Source organism: Lutra lutra, chromosome 12 (genome assembly GCF_902655055.1).
Source record: "Lutra lutra chromosome 12, mLutLut1.2, whole genome shotgun sequence".
Classification (NCBI taxonomy): domain Eukaryota; kingdom Metazoa; phylum Chordata; class Mammalia; order Carnivora; family Mustelidae; genus Lutra; species Lutra lutra.
Genome location: NC_062289.1, coordinates 13,850,657 through 13,874,849, shown reverse-complemented (window position 1 = coordinate 13,874,849; position 24,193 = coordinate 13,850,657). Strand labels below are relative to the sequence as shown.

Below are 24,193 nucleotides of genomic sequence, written 5' to 3'. Positions count from 1 at the left end.
GGTTAGTGACTTACTGCCGAGTTAGGGCAGGGTGGCGGGGTGGGGGGTGGGAACAGAGAGGACAAACAGTATAGAGTGCTGGATAAAATCAGAATGCTGTTTGTCTATGTACAAGTATAGAAGTTTTCATCAGAAAAATTATAGACCTTCTTTCCCCCTCTTTCTTTTGCTTTTTTTTTTTTTAAAGATTTTATTCATTTATTTGACAGAGATCACAAGTAGGCAGAGAGGCAGGCAGAGAGAGAGGAGGAAGCAGGCTCCCTGCTGAGCAGAGAGCCCGATGCGGGGCTCCATCCCAGGACTCTGGGATCATGACCCGAGCTGAAGGCAGAGGCTTTAATCCACTGAGCCACCCAGGCGCCCCTCTTTTGCTTTTTTAGTCTATTTTCTTTTAATCATTCTTTAAAAAGTAGAGACTTCCCATATCTCGTTCAAACACATTCACTGGTGTCCGCAATCTGATTCCTAATTTCCAAATCAGTGGTGGCTGTGGATTCATTTTTATTAATGACATGACTTAGTGTGCTGTTTTGTTTTGCTTTGTCTTTTCACATGTTCTTAGGATGTCTGCAAAGATCACTCATTCCTTTGGGGAAAATATTCCGTAGTGGCAGCATGCTTCTTGCTCATTTTGCTTGTTTTGCTGATTTAGAGTTGCTGCCTAGAAAGAAGTGGTTATATTAAAGAGAGATCGGGAGTCGCAAAAAAAAAAAGTCATGCACCTGGATTTAGCAGTTCATACAGTGAAAATTTGGAAGTAATCCTCAATAATGAAATGAGTAAACACATGATTTTGGAGTATCTTGCAAGTCTTTAAGATGCAAAGACTAGCAACTTAGAAAAGTCTGTATGATACAACCTGAGGAGACTAAAGCAGGATATAAGATGGTGTATATGTTATGATTACAAGTACGCAAATGGCCTGCAGATAAAAAAATTGAAAAAAATTCAAAGCGTGTATACTGCTACTAAGAAAGGATTATGTTTATTGTCTTTTTACTACCCTTCTAAACTTTTGAGGATTAGGATGTATTTAAAATAGTAATAGAAAAGAATTCGAGAACCTTGTATATTTTGTGTTTTATTCTTTGAAGGTTTAAAATAAAGCTCCTCATGTTTCCCATAGTTACCTAGGTAAATCATATAAATGAGCTAATTATGGGAGGTTTTTGTAATTGTGTGTGTGTGTGCGCGCGCGCGTGTGTGTGCGCGCGCGTGTGAGATTCCTGGTAAGTTGAGGTATGGTCAGCTGTTTGGAATGGGTGAGTTTCAGAATGTTGCATTGGTATAAGGTAGTTTCTAAGGTCAGTTTTAGAACATCTGAATCTAGATTAACATTTTTAATCAACCTTGTAGGGTTGTAGGGAAAAAGGTAGGTAGTTAAGTATTCTTGAATGCAGTAGAGAGGAATGAGGAGATTGTTTTGCTCTTAGAATCTGTTTATATTATAAAATTTAAACATGATTGGTATGTGTTATAAAGTGGGGCATCAACCCAGACCCCACCTCCCAGGGAGGAGGTAGAAAAGCATTTTGAATCACATTGTTTCTCAGTAGGATTGTGTGGACATTGTCCTTTGTCACCTTGTCAAGTCGTCTTGGCTAAATTCTGTTTTTTACAGCGAAGGAAACTGAACCGTACCAGGTCTCTTATCAGTAGGAGAGAGGAGTAGTGGTGTGGATTCTTGATTTTAGAAGTTTGATTTTAGCATTTATTTATCACTGTGTGCGCATCGCATTGAAACTTCGCCAGCCTCCTTTTAATAAAAGCATGCCTTGGTGCTTTTGACTCAGCTGGAGCTGTGGTGCTGTCTGCCCTCGTCAGCCTGATCTCCACGCCCACAGCAGTATCCTTCACCTCCGACACAAGTCACAATTCAATTCAATTCAATTCAATTCAATTTATTTATTTATTTATTTTCAGCGTAACAGAATTCATTGTTTATGCTCGACACCCAGTGCACCGTGCGATCCACGCCCTCCATAATACCCACCACCTGGCTCCCCCAACCTCTCACACAAGTCATAATTTTTATCTGAAGGAGGGAGTGAATATTGTACCCTTTTGAGAGCCATTATGGGTATTTTGGACCTTAGGCATTTTCAGATTTAAGATTTAGTCCTCCCAAGGCCTCCCGAACCTCATGACAGATAGTCATTTGTAATTTCTGTGAGGCCTACATTTGAATCAAACATACCAGGAGGCCTGCTGCCTGGCTTCATTGTTTTGAGAAGTTCAGCTGTTTCTCTTCACTCATGGTGTTTTATGCCTTAATGCTGTTGCCTTATGACATTATCCTTTGTGGAGAAGTGTGACAAAAATAAAGCCAGCTGGGAAAGCAGGTGATGAAAATTTTTCTTCAGTCTACCAAAGGGATGGCTTTTAGCCATAAAATAGAAGTTGTAAGTAATTTTAAGATTGTTAAATGTGGCAGAAGCCTGACAGACCTGTGGACCTGAACAAGTCTACCATGCACTGTAATGGAAATGATAGTAAAAAGTTAGCGAAACTGTTACAGTGAATTTTCTAGCCAAGGAAAAAATTACTCATCCAATGAGAAAGAAAAACTCAGGAGAACGTTGAAAAGGCTCTTAAGGTATGGTCTGGTTATGCACGGAAAGACGAGACTGCCATTTCTGGAAGTAACAGATGGTGAAGACATTGAACTGACAGGTGAAGGCTGATTGGATGAAGGCTGATTGGATGAAATCTCTCAAACGCATTTTCTTTGTCAAATGTGAAGTTAATAAGGGGAGGCCACACCAGCTAGCCGTGGATCGTTCTTAAAACTGAGCTGAGGGAACTCATAAATCAGCGAAGGGTTATGGTCTCTGTGAATGCAAGAAACCCGCCTTTGAAGAAAATACCTTCTCTAAATATACATCCCAAGAAGAGACGTGAGCACTAGGTGTTCAGACAGCTAAGGGATAATTTTGATGATGGGATGGAGGGAAATCTAAAGATGCCTGAGAGATGAATCAGGTTCCTTGTCAGGACGAGAGGTGAAGGAAAGAAGGAGGGACAAGGCGGGTCTAAAAGCAGAACCTCCTCTTCTAGTTCATTTCTAATCGCCTTTCTCATCCTTTCCCCAACTTAGTGCAGTTGCTTCTTTGGTTAAGGGTTAGCAACCAAAGGCTGATGATCACCAGGTTGAAAAGATGTTGTTAACCTTGTGCTATAGCTCACTGGGTCTCAGGTGGTCCTCAGACCTGCAGCATTAGCAGAATCCCTAGGCCTCACCTAGAATTATTGAATCGGAAACTCTGGGTGGTGGAGCCCTGCACTCGACCTTGAGAAAGCCTTCCAGGCGATTTTGGTGCAGCCTGGTTAGAAGCTCTCTGCTGTGACTTGTCTTCATTCAGCATTTCCTTTTATCATTTTAATTTATTATAGTTTATTATATATTATATACAGTGTACAGTCAGGGTAATCCTCTTTCTTACTCCAACTTCTCGAATTTTTTAAGTTCCTGGCTAATTTTATTATCATTTATATTAGAGTTTGCTTCGGTGGATTTTTTAAAAATTATTTTGGCCCTCTGTTTACAGAATCTGTAAGAATATGAAGGGCTAGCTCACATTTTCCAGGTCCATTTTATTTAACATTATAAGGGAAATTATAAACTCCAGTGGTATTCCAGAATTTAGAGATTAGGGAAAGGTTCAAGGCATGACATTTCTCAGGGAAAAGGGTCTACAGTAATTTAAATAAACCCAATCAGACTGAGTGGCTGTCAGCAAGAAGTAAGATTTACTGGGCAGTTGACTTTATATATTTTGATCTGATACATTAATTAACCCTCCGCAAATCTATTTAGCAGCTGGTTGTCATTTCCATTAGCGAGAAGCAGCTTGTCCCGAGTCTGCTTCAGAGCTCCTGCCGGGCTTGTTTAGCCTCTCAGCTGTGAGACAAAATTCCCAGGTGCCCGCTCAGTGCCCAGGTCTCTAGACCTTGCTGTGGGGTGGTTTAAATCCTTTTGCTAGCTCTTGGAATGACCGTAGGCAAGTAATTTAATTCAGTCTTTCTGTCACTGAAGGTAGTCAAGAAGGATTTAAGGATTTATATGCAATAAGAAACATGCTTTAGAGTTTTATCAATCTAAGCTCTAAGGTAGAGAGGTGGGGGTTAGGGTTGACTGTTTGCACTCATTCCTGACCATTTTCAGCTCCGGGGACATGGTAAATTCTCCCAGCAACTTTTATGCCGTGATCAGGCTTCCTTAGTTTTTGGTGCCCTATCACCATGAATAATTTCATTCTCTAAAGTTCTGGAAATTGTCACTGCTTAATTTACTATTCTTATTCTTGTTTTTGTTTTGTTTTGTTTTGTTTTTTAACTATTTCTGGATATAGTAGACCCTCACTAGTTTATATAAAGTTCTGTAAATTTGTAGATGATTTTAGGGAAAGGGGGGTTATTTAAGTAATACCATGTTCAGGTAAATAGAACTAAGTGAAACCAACTTCATAAAGTTGTGTTAGTTATTGCCCCGCAACTTAATGGCTTAAAACACCATACATTTATTATTTCCTCCTTCTCTGAATCAGGAGTTCAGGAGTGGAGTGGCTAGGCTGGGTACTTCTGGCTCAGGTATCAGGAGGTGAGCAGTCAGTATGTCTTGGGGGTAGTGGTTCTCCAGGCCTGACCGGGGCTGGAGGATCTGCTTCCAGTACGGCTCCATCATGTGGCTGGTGAAAAGAGATCCCAGTTGCTCCCCAGCTGTTGGCAGGAAATTTCAGTGCCTCACCTTGTTGGCCTTACATAGGGTCTGCAGAGTGTCCTCATGACATGGCAGCTGGTTTCCCCAGAGGGAGTGATCCTAGAGAGAGCAAGGAGGAAGCTTTCTGCCCTTGATGACCTTCAGAAATTGCATCACTTCCCCGGTATTCTGTTTGTTAGACATGAGGTGCACACAAGAGGAGTGGAATTAGGCTCTGCCTTTTGAGGGAAAGAATTTAAAAGAACTTTGTAGACATATTTTTAAACTTCTGCAATGATAGACACGGTTATATATTTAGCAAAGACACGTGATTGGCAACAACCAAATTTGTACTTATTTCTTTGTTGTTTAAATGGTATTATAGTTAAAACAGGTGTTACTGCTACTTTATATGTATTCCTAAAAGTTCTCATGTTCTCCAAAATTGTAAAATAAAAATAAAATGGTTTATGAGAAAATGCAGTTGGAAGAGGGCAGGACTATAAGTGCATGTGTCTTTATAACCAGAATACTAACAAAAGTAACGATGGGGCCTCGGGAGATAACCCAGATGGCCCACGTGGGCATCCCAGTGTGGCTGGAAGTTGAATTTTAGTTTTAAGGAATATTAAAGCTGCACAGTAACAGAACTGAAATGCTGGCTTGTGGGCACTGAGATGGCATATTTGCTGTGGACTTTTTCCTTTGCTATTGAAAGTTTTAATTCTAGACTAAATCTTTCTGAACCAACACAATATACATATTAAAGTGATACCATTCCCCTATTTACAATCATATGAGCTAGTTGGTATTAATGAATCACAGTATTGTAGCAAAACAGACTGTAGTTTCCCCTAAATAAATACTTCTCTTCTAATTATTTATTTAGTAAATTCCCTGCTGACAGACAAGACTGAAGGAGACTTCAGTCGCTTTGCTGTGGTCAGTCTCTGCCTCAGCTTGACATACTTGCTTTTGCCGTCTTTCCCCTCGGATGGAGTAAGACGTGCCTTAGACCTGTAGGAAATTAGCTAACATTTCTAAAATAAAAGTCTTAATAACTGATGCAACTTTGAACTGGTAGTCATTGGTTACTTGGTGTTGTCAGTATTTATTAAGGCATAGGACATTTGGAATTCCTCTGAATTGAGAAGTTTGAGAGTGGCAGGGAGAGATTAAAATCATTCGTATGTCATAAAATAAGGAAGTTTGAGGCAAAGGAGGCTGCATCTGGGTGGCTGCCCAGGTATGCAGTGCGCGTTCATCTCCATACTCTCCAGAGCCCTGTTTGTACACAGCAGGTTCTGAGGAGGGGTCTACTGGAACACCCGGGGCGGGGGGGGCGGGGAGCAGACCACAAGGAGATTGGAATTCACTCAGAACAAGATGAGGAGGGGATGGTTCAGACTGGGATGTGTAGGGCTTTCCAAGGACAGACTGAGCTTACCATTAGGCTCCAGGACTCAGGCCCTTTGGGAATTTTTCTAAAGGAAGAATAAAAAGCCTAACTCGGTTGATGTCTCCATACTCTTCAATATATTTGTCCCTTCTGGGACGTGTAGTCCACTCTATCTGGTGATTTGTTCTGGGGCTTTCTATAGGATTTTTGTGGTGCTGGGAGAATGGAAGGGTTATCTTTATGTACTCCTGTTGGCTTTTTGTTCAGTCTGTGGTGACCCACAGAGCTACATAAATGTGACAGGTTAACAGGTGTCCTGGAAGCCACTCTTGGATGTGGCTAAATAAAATGTCTCCTTGTTTGCATTCATTAGTGTGTATGTAAGTGTGTGTGTGTGTGTGTGTGTGTGTGCGCGCGTGCGCACGCGCATGTTCACGCCAGCACGCACCTGCCTGTTTAGATTCCTCATTAGTGTATGTTAGTTTCTTACATTTGTGGAAATTGGGTTTTCGAAAGCGGTAATCTTACACTTACCTTCTTCCCTATAAGGGGAGTATCATGTAGAAAGGAGCTCTTGGACTTGGAGTCTGAGCATTTTTCTCTCTTGGTAAATGAACTTGTATGGAAGAGGGCAGACGAGTGACTGTGGTCTGACCGTCATCACTGGCAGCCTCTGGCAAGTCCTGTGTGATCTGAAGTCTCCTGGTCTTCTTGCCTCTTGGTGGGGTGTTAGCATCTGGTGACGGAACAAGCCCGTGGCGTTCTCAGCTCCCTTGAGGAGGGTGTTAGCTGTGTTTCATTGTTTGCTGGGCACTAAGTTGAAGTCTCTGAACCGCTGTTACACTTCATTCTGGCCCAGCCCCAACAAAATTCTGTAGTATGCAGAATCTGTTTTATAAAACATTTGATATACTGGGAGAAAGAGGAAGTAAAATTCAAACCTGCTGGTTTTGTTCTTTCTGCCCAAAGGTATGTATTGGGAGGGTTCCAACACTCTGGATCTTTTAAGATCTATTTTTGGTGCCACTGCTCTTCCTGTTTCCTTTTCTAGTAGGTATTAGACATCTACCAAAACTACTTGGTATTTACGTGAAGTTTTAATATTCATAAGAATACAGTGTCCCATGAATATGTTTCTTCTGTTAGCCTTTGGCAACTAGACAGATTTCCAAATACAACCCTTCTGGCTTGGGTCCTGTTCAAGGACACGTGTCTCTCATTAGTTTATTTGTGAGTGTGAGTTTCAGTACTCTTTGCTGTTAGGCATTCAGCGTCTACAACTGGGACTGCGTTGCTCTTGTTTGTAACGCTGTCATACACGAATCACAGTGGTTCTCCCATCCAGTTGATAAGACTTGTCTAAATGTCAGTCTGCCAGATTCATCTCCATCTTGGAAACAAAGACTCTTAACGTCTTTCTTGGCGCTCTCCTTGTCTCCGAGTCTCAGTGCTTCTCTCGCTGTCCCTGTGTTCCCTCCGTGAGTCACATGTGTGACCACATACCATCCTTCCTAGATTGATGTTCAGTGTATCTTTGAGGACTAGAGGAGCATTTTCTTATTAGAATTATTTTTTTGCCTCCTTAATAGTAGAAGTGTACTGCATAACTGTAGGAGGAAGAACATCAGAAGTTAATTTCATTAAAACTGATAAGTTTCACTAAATGCTAGATCTTGAATGTTATTTTCCTATCTTAGTCTGTAATATTTTCTTCTTAGTGTACTTAAATTAACTCTAGCCATTTATAAATCTTGAAGTCATCCCTTTTTTAAATGTAAAAAAAAAATGTGAGGGATATAGAAGGAAATAAAACTTGGGTTATAACAGAGGACTTAAAATGGAAAAAACATTTCTTCACCTAAAATTAAACTGTGTCTGTGGAGTAGATGTGGTAGTTCTTAACCATAATTGTATTATTGCGGATTTCAGTCTCTCAATTGTAAATTAGACTGTTGCCCAATAATTATTCTCTGTTGCCCTGGTAGTTTATCTGGTATGCCAGTGAGTTGAAAAAAAAAGCCCAATTCTAGGGTGCCTAGGTAGGCTCAGTCAATTAAGTGTCTGCTTTTGACTCAGGTCATGATCCTGGGGTTCTGGGATTGACTCCCACGTGGGGCTCTCTGCCCAGTGGGGAGTCTGCTTCTCCCTCTCCCTCTGCTACTCTCTCCCTCCTTCTCTGTCTGTCAAATAAATAAATAAAATCTTAAAAATAAATAAATTTAGGGGCACCTGGGTGGCTCAGTCGTTAAGCGTCTGCCTTTGGCTCAGGTCATGATCCCCGGGTCCTGGGATCGAGCCCCACATCGGGCTCTCTGCTCTGTGGGGGGCTGCTTCTCCCTCTCCCACTCCCTCTGCTGTGTTCCCTCTCTAGCTGTGTCTCTCTCTGTCAAATAAATAAATAAAATCTTTAAATTAATTAATGAATTAACTAATTCATTAATTAATTTAAAACACCCAGTTCTTTGGACTAAAATGTTTGCTTGTGTTTGTTTCAGGAAAACCTCACAGCTCTGGTAGCTCTGAGCGGATTCAGCTCTCAGGAATGTATAATGTCCGTAAAGGCAAAATGCAGTTGCCAGTGAACCGCTGGACCAGACGCCAGGTCATCCTGTGTGGGACCTGCCTTATAGTATCATCTGTGAAAGACAGCTTGACCGGAAAGATGCACGTTCTGCCACTGATCGGTGGAAAAGTAAGTTTAAAACAAAATGCTAACAGGTGTCCCAGTGTCATAGAGCTTACTTTGAGCCATTTCTGTAATACGGGATCCGTGGTTTTTCACTCATCTGTGGTCCACTTCAGTTCCTGTCGCGCTCTGCTCGGGCATTGTCGGGTGGTGGAGCGGTGGAGGACAGTGCCGCTGGCCTGCAGGAGGCCCCGGCAATTTTACTTGGCTAGTCAATGACAGGCTGGAAAACAGAGCAACTAAAATTCAGTATTATGTTTTAGGCTGTAGGTGATGAATTATTCTTTATGAGTAGACATCTGTTGATAGCTTGAGTACCTACTGTGTGGTATAGTTGTCATGATCCTGAAGTCCATGGGTTTAGGACCGTTCAAGCACGGGTACCAAAGGTTAGACTCTCTCTTGCATGAATCTTTGATCCAGCTTCGGCACACCTGTCTCTCTTTGTGCAGTGACCAGTAAAGTTAGCACTTTTTTTTTTTTTTTTAAGGAGTTTATCGATTTGAGAGAGGAAGAGAGAGCATGAACAGTGGGAGGGGCAAAGGGATAGGGAGAGACAGACTCCCTGCTGATGGATTCCCAACAATGCAAGGCTCCATCCCAGGACACTGAGATCATGACCTGAGCCAAAGGCAGACGCTTAACTGACTGAGCCATCCAGGTGCCCCCAAATTAACATTTTTTAGCTTGTCAATTTAGCCAGTCATAATTTTTGAACCTGAAATGTTAACTTGTTTCAGAGAAAAGTTGTGATATAGCTGATAGATATTACCAACATTACTAGCTGCTTTTCTTTGGGCATGATAATTATTTTATTCCTACATTTATAAAATAGAAAGAACCAGATTGTTTGGGAAAATCTTACATTCTTTTTTTGCCAAATCGATTTATTAATACCCAAGTGTTGGTGGGAGTATCATTACCATGATTATATGTTAGTATTTCCCGATTTTTAAATGATATGAAAGTCTCTTAATAAATGGGAAGGCAAATTTGGATGAAGAAAAGGGTTTTTGAAAATTGGGGACAAATTAAGTAAATATTTTCTTTACCATTTTTCTTCCTGAATGCGCATGGGAAAGAAGGCAGAACATGGAGGATATAAATAGAGGGGTTAAAAAAAAAAACAAACACAACTTTTGTTAAAGTGAACTTTTTAAAATTGGAAAATGTTTCATCTTCTGGTTCCAGGGATTAGAAATGAATAAGGTAAAAATCAGGTGTGTGCAGTGGTAAATGGCTTTGTTATTCACCTGCTTTGTAGCAAATTCATTCTTCATTCATAGTTTAAATTAGTCTTTCCTTCTGTAAATAGCCCATGTCAGTTACCCATCCACCCCTCTGCTATTATGCATTCTAATCCTAAAAAGACTAATATTGGATCATTTTAAAAAGATTTTGGCCAGGCTGCCAGGTATATTTAGATCTATTTCAGTCACCTGTCTTCAAACCATTACTTAACTTTTGTCTGAACAGTGAAGAATTAGTGGCATCTTATTACTGAAGATTTTGTCCTCTGGATTGAATTCTGAAAAATTAGTCATCATTATTACTCCCACAGGTCATCATTAAAAATACATATTTAATGTTTGGTGCCCTGTTAGGTCAACAGTCTGTTTCTTTCTTCTCTATGATGTTAGGCATTTGCTAAGGCACATTTAATACAACTATTTATTAAATAATTTCTGTGGGGAAGCCACTTTGCTTGGTGTCCCAGAAATACCAAGGTGGGTAAGTCATCATTCCTGCCTTTGAATTGCTTATAATTTACTCTCCAGAGATGAAGGATGGGCACAATATCTGTTGTAAGAGAGAGGCAGAAAAGTAGTGCAGGAGATGAGTGGAAGGCGAGATTACATTTTCTTGTGGGGAATCAGGGAATTTTGTGATGAAGGAGCTAGCAATTACAGTAAAACTTGAAGGGTGAAAAATCTCTTGACATATGAAGGAGATGGTCAGAAAGATTATTGTGCTCAGAGAAGCAGAGACAGGAAAGCAGTGGAATGTTCAGATAAGGTCAGAAGAACGAGTTATAATTAGCATTTTCATTCAGAGCTAGAGACTTGTTTCCCAGGCCTATTATTGGATAGACTTCTACCATTGAATAAATTGAAACAGCTTCCTTTTTCTCACAGACCAACCTTGTAAAACCCGTTTTGCACTATGCCTTTAAAAATAATTGAGTATGTTAAAAGCCAGTCTTTTAAAACCTGTTCACCAGGTTCGGGGAAAAATAACTCACTCTTTGCCGTCTGAGTTTTCATTAATGTTTATCTGTTCCTCTTTTCATTCTGCTGTTTGATTCTGTTAAAGGAAAAACTAAGAGTAAATGGCAGGTTTTTGTTTTTGTTTCTTTTAAATATATGAAGAAGAGCTAGAAATGAAGTGTGAGATAGACTGACCATAAGCCAGCAGTAATTGCTATAATCAAATCTGACACACCACTGGAGCGTGATCATTTATTTTACATTTTCAAATGTCCAGTTCCAACTATGAAGTTAAATGAAGCGCTCTTAAAATTTAATTATTGGGAAATAATTATTTAACAGAGAAGTTTCTATTCATTGTATAAGTTATTATGTTATATAATTTGTCCTTTAGAAGTTAACATAGATTTTTAGATTTAATATTTTACTTAATATTTGCTAACTTATGACACATAATAAGTTGAATAATCGTTAACCTGCTACTCAGTTTAGGAATCATGGCAGTATCAGTATCAGTGTTTCTACCTGTGTTCTCTTTACGTCTGTCCCGTTGCCTCCCCAGACACCAGAGGTATCCACCCATTGTCCTAGAATTTATATTCATCAGTTTTTTTTTTTTTAAAGATTTTATTTATTTATTTGACAGAGAGAAATCACAAGTAAGCAGAGAGGCAGGCAGAGAGAGAGGAGGAAGCAGGCTCCCTGCTGAGCAGAAAGCCCGATGTGGGGCTCGAACCCAGGACCTGGGATCATGACCTGAGCCGAAGGCAGCGGCTTAACCCACTGAACCACCCAGGCGCCCCAGACAATGACCAAGATGATACCACCCTCAAAAGTTTCCTTGTGCTCCTTTGTACCCCTTTCCTCCCACTCTTTTCTTCTCACTTTCCCCCATCCTCCAGGAGCCACTGGCCTGATTTCTGTTAATATTGATTAGTTTAAATGGCACTTTTAAAAAATTGTATTTTCTCTTTCGTGAATAGAAATGCAGTTTTCTTTTGAGTATTGTTTTATATCTAGCCACCTTGCTAAATTTTCTTATTTATTCTAATATGTCTATAGATTGTTTGGAGTTTACTATGTAGCTAATCATGTAATATTTAAATAATGACAGTTTTTTTCCTTCTTTAATACATTTTTTGTCTTATTGTAATGGCCAGAATTCTAGTATAGTATCGAATAGAAACAGTAGATACTTGTCTTCTCAGAGATCTTAAAGAGTGGTATATCATCATTAACACTGAAGTTTGCCTTAGATGTTTGATAGATACCCTTTGTCAGCTAAGACAAAGTTGTTGTTTGTGTTCTTAGTTTGCTAGGAGTTTTTATCATGAATGATGAATCAGTGGTGAATGTTACCAAATGCTTTTTCTGCAGCTGTGGGATGATCATATGGTTTTCTTCTTTAACCTGTTAATGTGATTAAAGATTTTATAGTTCCAATAATGTTAAACCATCTTGCCTTTCCTGAGGTAAATCCAGTTTGTTCTTGATAGGTAGTTTAAAAAAAAATTTAAATTCAGTTAATTAACATATAATGTATTATTTTTTTTCAGGGGTATGTGTCTGTGATTCATCAGTCTTATATAATACCCAGTGCTCATTACAACACATACCCTCCCCAGTGTCCCATCACCTAGTTATCCCAACCTCTCCACTCTGCTCCCCTCCAACAACCCTCAGTTTGTTTCCTAAGAGTAAGAGTCAAAAGATTTTATCATTTATTTGAGAGAGAGAGCACAAGCAGTGGGGGGAGGCAGAGGAAGAAGCAGACTGCCCACTGAGCAGGGAGCATGACCTGGGGCTCAATCCCAGGACCCTGAGATCATGACCTGAGCTGAAGGCAGCTACTTAACCAACTGAGCCGCCCAGGCGCCCCTTGATGTATGGGTTTTTTTGTGGGGTTTTTTTTTTTTTTTTTTTTTGTATTTCTGGATTCTGCATGTCTGTATTTTTTCCCCCCTGTATTTCTGGATCCTGATGCAACATTTTGTTCAAGATAAGTGTTTGTAACTGAGACTGGCCTAAAAGTTTCCTTTCTGTTACTGCTCTGATGATCTGTTCTTGGTTATAAAATATGTTGTGGTATTTTTCTTCATTTTTTGTTTGGTGGATGAGTTTGCACAAGTTTGGAAAGATCTGTTTCATGGAATTTTGGTAGAATTCATCTATAAAACCATATGGGTGTGATATTTCTTGAGAAGAAAAATTTTAATACTCAGTTTCTTTAATGGTTATAGGACTATGTAGGCCTTCTAGATTTTTTTTTGTGAGTTAGTGTTAGTAAAATATATTTTCCTAAGATTTTGGCACAAAATTGCTTAAAATGTTCTTTTAAATCTGCTTAATCTGTAGTCTTGTCTCTCTTACATTATTAATGATGTTTGTATCATCATTATCAGGACATCATTGACCTATATCAGTCAACATTTGATTTTGTTAGCCTTTTCAAAGAACCAGTATTTTATTAATGTTCATGTTCTCTGTTGTATATTTGGTTTTCATTTCACTAATTTCTGCTTTTTATTATCACCTTTATTCTACTTTGAGTTTATTCAGTTTTTGGTATGGTATTTTTTCCCCCTAGGTTCTTTTTTTTTTTTTTCCTCTTCTTCCTTTTTTTTTTTTTTAAATTAACATAATGTATTATTTGTTTCAGGGGTACAGGTCTGTGATTCATCAGTCTTACAGAGTTCTAGAACTCACCATAGCACATACCCTCCCCAGTGTCCATCACCGAGCCACCCCCCTCCCCAGGTTCTTGAGACACATATCAATGAAAACAATTTTCTGCCTTCTTTACTAATATGAGTATTTAAAATTATAAAATTTCCCCTACGTATTGCTTTTGTTGCATTCCATAAATTTTGATATGTAGTACTTTCTTAATGGTTTAGTTCTAAGAATATCTAAATTTTTATTTTTTTTAACTTGTTTAGAAGTTTGTTACTGATTTTCTAAGTATAATTGGGTTTTAAATTATTGACATCTAACTTCTAATTGCATTTTGGTCCTAGAGCATAGTCTGTGATACTCATCTTTTTGAAAGTTTTTTACACTTCCCTTGTGACCTGTGATTATTTTTGTAAGTGAAGCGTAGGAGCTTGTGTGGTGTCACGTTATTTTATTATCTGGACTTTTCCTCCTTAGGAGGAATTTACCGGGAGTGGAAATTTGATTTGACTCTATCACTGCCTTATTCGAACTTGAAGGGCCAATTAGGACTCTTGGTAGAGTTTTATTTCATGTTAATCTCAATTTCATGTTAAGTTTTTAAAAACTTACTTAACATTCTTGAAGACTTTTTCCAAAAGGTTGTAATTCAGAGTAATAGAAAAGTCCCTTAGAGTAGAAAACTTATCTGGAATAAAAATCCTCAAGTAAAATATTAAGTACAGCTCCGCCCAAAGGAAGAAAGAACCTTCGCACCCTGTTGTGACGATAGAGAAAGCTAGGAAGGGAGTCTGTTCCAATTTAAACAGGAAGAAGAGAATTTCGTTCTTGTGGGGAAATCTAAAGATAAAACTCTCCATTTTCTATTTCCTTGTAATTCACATTGGTTAGTCAGACTCAGGAACTTAACACATTTTAAGTGTTAAGAGGATCGTATGTAGGGAAAGCTGCAAATCTGTGCAGGCTCACTGGCCCAAGGTATGTTTCATGAACTGTGTACATGGTCTGCTTTCCTGACCCTTTTTGTCTCTTTGTTTTTATAGGTAGAAGAAGTGAAAAAGCACCAGCACTGTTTAGCATTTAGCTCCTCTGGACCCCAAAGCCAGACTTACTACATTTGTTTTGATACATTCACAGAGTATTTAAGGTGGCTTCGACAAGTTTCCAAGGTAAGTGCTTACCTGAGAACATTGTTCAGCTTTTAGCTGGCTGCAGTTTCTCTCTGCTTTACCCAATTCCAGAATGTAGTATTATACTTTTTTTTTTTTTTTCAGATACTGCTAGTAGTTTGCACCTTTTAGTTCTATAAAAGCTCATTTTGGCTGAAAAGTAGCCAATATAAAATTTCCGAGATGTTTCATTTGTTAGGTTTTGTTTATCCTAAGGGGAAATAAAACAGATCAGTGAGTAGATTAGCATTACTGTCTTAATGTTATAGGTAAGGAACATCAGCTAAGAATATTTAAGGGACTGGCCCAGGGTAGGACAACTGTAAAACCACAAAATACCCAAAGAATTATTACAAATTTCCTCTCTTCCTCTATTTTTTTTCATATAAGTGGTTTAATCTGTGCCATCTCCTTTTCACCTGTTCAACTTCTGCCTTTCAGATGGCTTACTTTCTTTTCACATCTTTATTGTTTTGACCGTTTTATAGTCCCCTAATTAAATAAGATTACCATGAGCAATGAAACAGTATACGTGTGTGTGTGTGTGTGGTGTGTGATGGAAGCTAGAGTAACACGAAGAATAAGATAAATAAGTGCTGGTATTTCAGGTACTTTGTGTGAAGATGGTTTTACATCACATTTATAGAACTGTGTGTAAAATGGGTGGATTGTAGTATTTGGTGCCTTGGTTTTGGGTGTGTTTATGAAATTATGAAACCTCTCTTGGGTGTAGAACCATTACTTTGGAATTTGCTTTCATATTTTTGAATTTGCTATCCAAGTTCAGTATGATTCAGACTGCTGTATGATGATGTAATTATTTATCAAGTGAATGAATAGGACATAACTTTGTAAAACAGTTAATAGAAAATTCGAGAATAACGTCTAGAAAGACATTCTGAAATTATCAGGCCGCACTTGAATTATCAGGTAAAAACTGTGTCCTCTGATGATGCCATACACTTAAGAATATTAGTTTCCCCTCCTTTCAGAGAAGCAGCAATGGGCAGAATTTGGATTAATAGGACTCAGAGGATTCTCCTAACCTGGTAGGCAAGTGGAAGGGCAGCACCCTGCTAGAGAAAATGGGAAAGATGACATTTCTTCCGCAGACGTCCTTGTAGAGTTAATGTGGTATTAGAGGCAATAAGTACATCTGTTTCGTCATTTTAAAATTACTTTTGTGGTTGCAAATGTGAGGAGACAGGTATTAAAGAATACTGTGCTTTTATATTTAAGTGTTTGCATGGGTTTAAGGCAGTAAGTCAACAGCCTACATTCTGCTTTATTCAGAATAAAATGCCAAAATGTGGTCAGAGTGCATTAAATTTCTCTCTATATGGAGATGTTGATTTTTTTAAATAAACTTTTTATTTAGGAATAATTTTCTATTTACAAAAAAGTTGTAAAGGTAGTACAGGGAGTTTCCACATAGCCCCACCCAGTTTCCCAAGCATCTTCCCTTACCATGATAGATTTGCCAAAACTAAGAAACCAATATTAACACATTACTCTGACTATCAAACTCCAAGATTTATTGGGATTTTACTAGTTTTTCCATTAATTTCCTTTTCCATTTCCAGGGTTTAATCCAGGGTACCACATTGCATTTGACTGTCATGTCTCCTTTGTCTCCTATGGTCTATGAGAGTTTTTCAGTCTTCCTATGTTTTTTTAATGACCTTGACAGTTTTGAAGAGTATTGGTCAGGTATTTTGTAGAATGTCCAATATGGAGATATTTTGATCTTTTAAATCAAATGCAGTGTCGTAGTGACCTGTTTTGCATTCTTTTTGGAACAGGTCAGAGGTATAAATTCTTAAACATGGATAAAGATGTAAACAAATATATGTAAATTATTGAGCTTACCAATGACACATTGTTTTGATTGAAACAATAAAAAAAGATTAATAGGTATTAAGTTTAATAGTCTTGTATATTAAACATCCACACAATTGATAAGTCACTGTTCTAAAGCTAGCAAGCATTTATTAAACACCTACTTTATGTTACATATGTGTTCTATGTCCTGGAATATAGCAGAGAACAAGTCTAATTCCCCTCTCTTGGAAGTGCTTACTTTGGGGAAAACAAATGATAAGTAAACACACGAAGAAAACATCAGATAATCACAGTGCTGTAATACAAGTTATTACAGCAGAGAATAATGGAGGAGGAATAATTCTTTCTGAGGAGGGGACATTTAAACTGGAACTTTAAGGAAAGAAGTATTTGAAGATGTTATGGGAGTTTTTTGAAGTTGTCATGGGAGGAGTTTTCCAGCAGTCAGAGAAGAGAGTGTGAGAGGGCTAAGACTGGAACAAGGGATGTGCAGTCAGGGAAGGCAGGGGTCTTATGTTACGGACCAGGGTAAAGAGTCTGTTTCCTATTCTTGACATAGTGGCAAGCCACTAAAAGAGCTGTCTTCTGGAAAGTTGCGTGATCTGATATTGCTGTTGTGGAGGATGAGAAGGGAGGGGGGCAGGGTTTGACTGGTGGGAGGCTCTTGTGGATTTTAGGCAAGAGATGAGAGGAGAAACATAAAAAAGTGGGTAGATGTGTTTTGGGATGTGTTTTGAAGATTGAGTGACAGGATTACTGATAATTACATAAGCATGAGGAAAAGGTTGGAATAAAAAATGGCTTCTACGTTCTGCTTTGAATGAGGAGGTAAATGGTAGCCTCAGTCAGAAACCATAGCACTAATTAGACTTTTTATATTGGCACCTTTAAAACAATGGCCAAATACAGTTTTTTAACTTCAAAGAGTTTGTTTCTAGAGAGACAGCAAGGAGGTGAGGCAGAAGAGGTAGATTATGAAATGTCTCTTTAATGGGGTGTGGAAATTGTTGATTTCTAACTTGTGGTTGGTGATCATAAAGGTCACGTGTTAGCTTGGTGAGTAGTCTTCACTGTTGCTGGTTGGGCGATAGACCATCTCCAGGGTCTAATAGGAGAGTGTGTCTGGAACGAGGTGCTCTCTCTCTCTCTCTCTCTCTGATCATCCAAACCATGAACAGACTCAGGGACAGGCCACTCAGGAGAAGGCGGGGGCTGGGAGGAGAACCGTGACGGAGAAGGTGATGGTGATGGGGTGGAGGACTAGTGGTGTCCATTTCCTCTTCACCGATGGTCGTATGGCCGTTAGAGAGTGGCTGATGTGTCATGCAGCCACAGGCAGAAGATCATTCACAAGTGTACACGGACACAGCAAGGCTGCAGCTTGCGTTTCACACAAGTGTGGGTGGGTGCTTCCAGAAGGGAATGTAAGCTAATTACCTTAAATTACTAGTATTAATAAGTAGTTAACTAGTAGTTGGCTGGTATTAGTGAGAATGAATTCAAATTAGAATCTGAACCTCCTTTCCCTTCAGTAAGGCTCTGAATGTTTGCAGAAGCCAAATAGTGTGGGAGTAAAGAGTTTGGGTTTCAAACTAAGGCAGACTTAGATTCTACCATTCACTGGCCTGACACTGTCAAAGCTTCTAAAGTTAGGCCTTTTCATTTAGTAAAGGGAATAGGAATAGTCCTTACCGCCTAGGGCTTAGGTCAAATATGTGCATGATAGACTTATCCTGGCACATCTAGGTTGTGTGTATGAGAATGAATAAATAAATACATGAAACCGTTTCATGGCCATCATTCCTGCTGTTATCACCAATTGGCCAGACAATCTTTTTAAGGTACTGCCTGTTTTTATATTTATTTTAAGTCTAGACACACATATGCTTGGTTTATCTGAACAAAGGACTTTTTGCTGTTCTTAACAGCCACAGCAGCCTTTTGGGGTAACAGAATTTGGGATGGCAGACCCTGGGGAGAAAGATTTCTTCCCGAAAAGTCAGGGGTCAGGGACAGAGGGCAGAACATCTTGCTAAATGTATATTTTAGGTACACTGCCTTTCCTTTCTCCATTCTTAAACACCAGATACACATTTCAAAAGTTTTTAGAAGTTGTTATGGTTAGTGAATTAAAGGAGAAATGAGTTAAAAGGTGCTGGTTGTAGAGCTTAGATATTACATAAGAAATCAGGGTGAGAGCTCCCTATTTGGATACGGATCCCATATAAAACAGCCATGTTCTTCTGTAAACTTCATCTATTAAGAGTGGTCCTGTGATCTTATCTTTTTTTTTAATCCAGCATCCTGGGAGAGCAGGTTGGGGCTACTGGCGAGAGGATACTGAGAAGCTCGGTCCATCGGGGAGTATGTGCTTGTGGGGAATTTGGAGTGGCCAGAACTGACTCTTACGAGCCACTGTACTTCAAGCTTCTGTTGCCACTGCCTTTGTTCTTCCTCATGTCTGCAGGCATCAGGAAGTTACGCAGCTTAGTCGTTCAGGTTATATGGAGACTTTTCTTCTCTTACTGAGAAACGCAGCATAGAATGGATTATCTGTATATCCTAATGTTTATTTTTTTTTCTCTTTTTTTGCATTATCTTTTAATCTTTTTTAAAATTTAAGTTCAAATTATTAACATATGATGTATTGTTAATTTCAGAAGTACAGGTTAGTGATTCATCAGTCTTCTGTAACACCCAGTGCTCATCACATCACGTGCCCTCCTTAATGTCCATCACCCTGTTACTCCATCCCCCAACCCTCAGTTTGTTTCCTAAAGTTAAGAGTCTCTTATGGTTTGTGTCTCTCTGATTTTGTCTTGTATTATTTTTCCCTGTCTTTCCTATGATCTTCTGTTTTGTTTCTTAAATTCACACAGGAGTGAGATCATCTGATAATTGTCTTTCTCTGATTGACTTATTTTGCTTAGCAGTAATACCCTCTAGTTCCATCCACGTTGCAAATGGCAAGGTTTCATTTTTGTTTGATGGCTGAGTAGTATTCCATTGTACATATACCCCACATCTTCTTTATCCATTCATCTGTCATACATCTTAATGTTCAAATGAGATTCATTTTGATAAGAATCTGAAAGAAAAACAACAGAAAGAAATATCTGAGTTTCTGATTTTTAATGACCATCCCCACCTCATTCTGGGTAGGAGGACAAAGAGAACCAATTCCGATGATTTTTAAATTAAAAGGAATTAGATAATTAATTTAAAAGGGAAATTCTTTATTTTCAGTTTATGCTTCTGGACTTAGCGAAAAGAGAAGTGTTAATCTTCTAATTTGTTTCATTTGATTTTGGGAAAATTTATAAAAGGTTATTAGATATGTTCTACCAAGATAGGCCTTTATATACTTATTATTTTTAAAATTTAATCCTAGCACTTACTGTTGCTTGCAAAAATAATACCCAAGGCACTTCCTTTGGAGTTTTTGTTTTGGGTGGGTGTTAGCGGTAGATACTGTGAAGGAAACAGCTCCTTTGGGAGGATTACAATATTGATTATAAAGTCATCCCAAAAATATTAACGCATGACATGCTTTAAAAATTTGGTAAATGTCCCCTTGTATGCAGTGTAAAAAAGGGCTCTGTTGACTCAGCACGGGTGTGCACCCGTGCATACGTCTTCAGTATGTTTTCCGAGCAGTGGGAGGAAGGCTGGGAGTGGTAGTGGAGAGAGGAATGGGAGCTGTGGAAGACCTCCCACCAAACACACGGGTGACATTATAGAAACGCTGACCTTGATGTCTATCTTTGTGGCCCACTTTTTGGAAGGCATTAGTTTTGGACATGTTGATTAATCCTGTGAATTCTTTTCACAGTTAGTCTTTATGCGAGTCTATAGCCTGAGCGTACTTAATTTTTTATTAAACCTTAGTTACTTCTATAGCACTGTATTGTCCCAGTTTAAAGTCTGTTTCTTTATTTCAGAGAAGACTTAAAAAGTGGGGATTCTGATCATGGATTTGGTGTTGTGCATGAATGTGTCTCTAACTTTTTATTATGGGAAATGTCAGATGTTTAGAAGCGGACGTAATAGTGTAGTAGCAGTCGCATACCTGTGACCCACCTTCTGTAATTATCGACCATGAGCACTTGTGTTACGCGTGTATGTTATATTGCCCTTCCTGACTAACTCACACCCCATCCGGCAGCATAGCTTGTGTATGCGTCTCCCTCCGTGTTGATCAGGGGCTGACCTGCTGGCATTTTCCAGGGGCTGTGGCTACCATAGGGGCTCTCTCTCCTGTCTTTTTTCCAGTATTAACTGTAGTATAATATTTATTCAAGGCCTCTTGTTTTTTGTTTTGTTTTGTTTTTGTCACTGCCTTGAACTTTTTGGTTGTCTCGGTATATTGGGTTCCTTCCTAATACAAATAGTGTAGGCAAGTCAGGGCCACATTTCATGCTGAATTAAAGATCACGTGAAGTAATGAGTAAATATCACCCCTTTAAATAAGAATAAAGTATATGGTGAGTCTCAAATGAACTTTTGCTTTCACGTGCTTAAAAAGAGTGTTTTTTCATCCAGATTTCACTCCAAGAATACTTCCCTAACTACTTGAGTCCAGTCATTCTAATGTAATAGGATTAAGGTTTCCAACAGAAAGATTTATGTCATTAGATAGAGCTGCAAGGAACCCTGTGAGATTACGTAGTCATCTTTTACACATTATTTGCCTCTTAATTTGAAGTGTAGATTAGGGAGTATGCTGCTTTTTGTCAGCATGATTTAAAACCTGTCGTTTAGGGATTGTGCTGTAGTTGTTTACGCTGAGTTTATGATGGTAAGAGGCTTTGCTCTCAACACATTTCTGCTAAGAAATTCGGGCTTTTTTTTGGTTTGTTTTTTTTGTTTTTATTGGTGTTCATTTTTTTGTTTTTTTAGAAACTTTCACTTCACATTTTATACCCATTCTTTAGATAGAGAATTAAGGACCATTTGACCAAGGACAGTCCAGCAGATCTGTGGTAGAAGCTTAAGTGAAACTGTGTGACGTGGGTTTTAGCTTATAATACATCACCCCATCTCAAGGAATTTCTTGTATGAACTCTGTAGTGAAGATGCGAGAAAAATTTGGAAATTTAGTTTATGAGCTGTTTGGGTACATGAAGACTTCAAGGAGGTAATGGGCAAATTGAGTTCTGAAGGATGAATAGGAGTTCACTGCAACGACAAGAGGGGAAGGGTATTTCAAGGAGAGGTATAAAGTATGTACAAAGGCACAGCTGTGTAAAATGTGAAAATATAGTCATATCACAGATGTCTGAGCAGCATGAGAAAGAAAAAAAAATAGAATCTAACTAAAGTTTAAAAAGTACTGGCCTGTCTAGATTGTTTCCTGCTAGGTCCATGTCATTTCCTGGGGGAAATTCGATTATAAGTTACCAAATATGATAACTAACTTTCTAACATAGTAATGGATTTGTTACATAAAAGTTCATGTTAGTTCATGTTATGGAATTTTTCCTTATTATGGATATGAGCAACAATTTATGAAATTAGGAAATTTAGGAATTCTGCTTTGAATTTAAGCTAACGATGAAATATCTTAGATTGCATTAAGTTTTGTTTTTGTACTACATAAAACTGTGATTAGGTTAGTAAAAATACTAAGATGCTCTTTTTGTGGTTATAATTATGCTTCATCTTATTTCCACATTGCTAATCCTGTCTGTTCTTTTTTCCTGTGGCAACTACTGGTTCTGAAATCCTAGTTAACATATTCTTAAAGGAGGGGTTTTTCCTTGAATCTGAGTCATTTCAGTTTAAAGCCATTTCATTTTATTTTCTCCAAAGTTTTATAATCTAATTTTATACAATATAAAAAAATACCTAGATTGTTTACCATTCCCTAACAAAAGAGGCATGCTTTTGTGAAATGCTGCTGGCTCGTACATTAACTGGGTAAAACTGATCTCCTGTGTCTCCATCTTCCCTCTCTGGGTCTTCTCATCTCCCTCCCATTTCTTCTGCACTTTTGTTGGAGTTACTACACCGTTGCCCTGAGAGACATGGGGAGGGAGGGAGAGAAGAGGGAAGACTGATTCCACTCTTTCTTGATGCTGGACACTCTTCTAGGCTCAACTTCTAGTTCAGGGTCTCAGCAAATGGAAGAAATGTATTCCTCATGCGGATTTTATCTGTATATTGTTACCACCTTTAATAAAATGCATTCTCGGTATCAAGCAAGGGCCTTACAGCTGTGTTTTAAAGTTGCAACATATTATTTTAAGATTGGAAAGGGCCCTTGTAGAATAGGCACCAAAAACATATTACCTGTTGTAGTTTTCTGGAATGATTATCTTTACAATTATTTGGTATTTTCTTTGAAAGTGTTCTTTAGTTTAACCTTAAATTATGGCCACAATCAAGTGCTCTTAGTTCAGAGACTTAAATTCAAGATTCAGAAAGGACCTTCTGGACTCCCAGACTTCTTCCCTCCTAAAAATGTCTACAGTGTTTCAGACACTTGTAGTGTCTGACCAGACAGTTCTTCCTTCTCAGCGAGATGAAGTCTCTTCCTTGTGGCTTCAACCCGCTGATCCATGTTTGCTCTCTGGTATAACACAGGGTAATTCTGTTTGATAGCCTCTGAATACTGAAGTTACTATGATTTCCGTGCCCTCTGCCACCCCTTATAGAGGTCTGTTTTCAGGAGGAGCATCTCTGGTAGTTCTGGCAAGTCCCTCTGTATTGTGGTTCCCAGTCCCTATTTCAGCTTCCTGTGGGCCTATCTCGTTTATCCATGGCGGTACTTGCGATGCCAGCCCATGAGCCTGGAGGCTGTGACCCTCATTTCCTTGCTTCACATATTCCGTCCAAAGCGAATCAGTTATTCCTTCGTGAGGTCAACGCCAAATAAAACAATTTTTGTTTTTACCGCCAACTTGTTGATGTTTTTTGTTCATAAAATCACTTTGCCTGATGAATTGATCTAGCAGTGACGGCAACAATGCCAGTAGCAATAGCTCATGTTTTGGTGACTTTTTCTGTGTGCCAAGCACCCTTCCAGTTGCTTTGATCAGCCCTGTGAGATAAGCACTCACTAGACTGCCACGTCAGGCTTCCCAGCAAGAGAGTAGTAAGTCTGGAGGAGACACTGTCACATCTCCGTTTTGCAGATGAGGGGACAAAGGTCGGAGGTGTCCATCCCCGCTTATTCAGGAAGGGCTGCTCCCTTGCTCTTTCCTCTTTAATTGTGGTTCCAGTGTTTAACAGTGGCCTGAGGGGACCAAACAAACCAAGACTCAAATAACAACTGAAATGTCCTGAAAATGTCAAAGGGAAGTACTTCACCTACACAGTTGTCCGCTGCGTCCAGGCAGTTCAGTGGTGGAAGAAGAGGTGGTTTGTCGCCCAGTCTGTAGTGCGGGGTGTGCAGCCGGGGGCGCCAGTGGGACCCCCCCGTGCTCCGATCGTCGGACTTCTTAAATGGTGACCAAGATGTGTTTAAGAAATACGAGGAGCTGTTGGAGTCATCCAAGGCTGATTAAATTGATTTTA

At 39.1% G+C, this 24,193-nt stretch overlaps 1 protein-coding gene across 1 annotated transcript in view; it reads left to right on the top strand.

Moving 5' to 3' along the window:
* Positions 1-24,193, top strand: part of PHLPP1 (PH domain and leucine rich repeat protein phosphatase 1) — a 207,334-nt gene that overhangs the window by 94,909 nt on the left and 88,232 nt on the right. The window contains exons 2-3 of the mRNA XM_047696943.1: positions 8,594-8,790; positions 14,708-14,833. Of these exons, the coding sequence (XP_047552899.1) occupies positions 8,594-8,790; positions 14,708-14,833 (323 nt within the window). The remainder of the gene's footprint in view (positions 1-8,593; positions 8,791-14,707; positions 14,834-24,193) is intronic.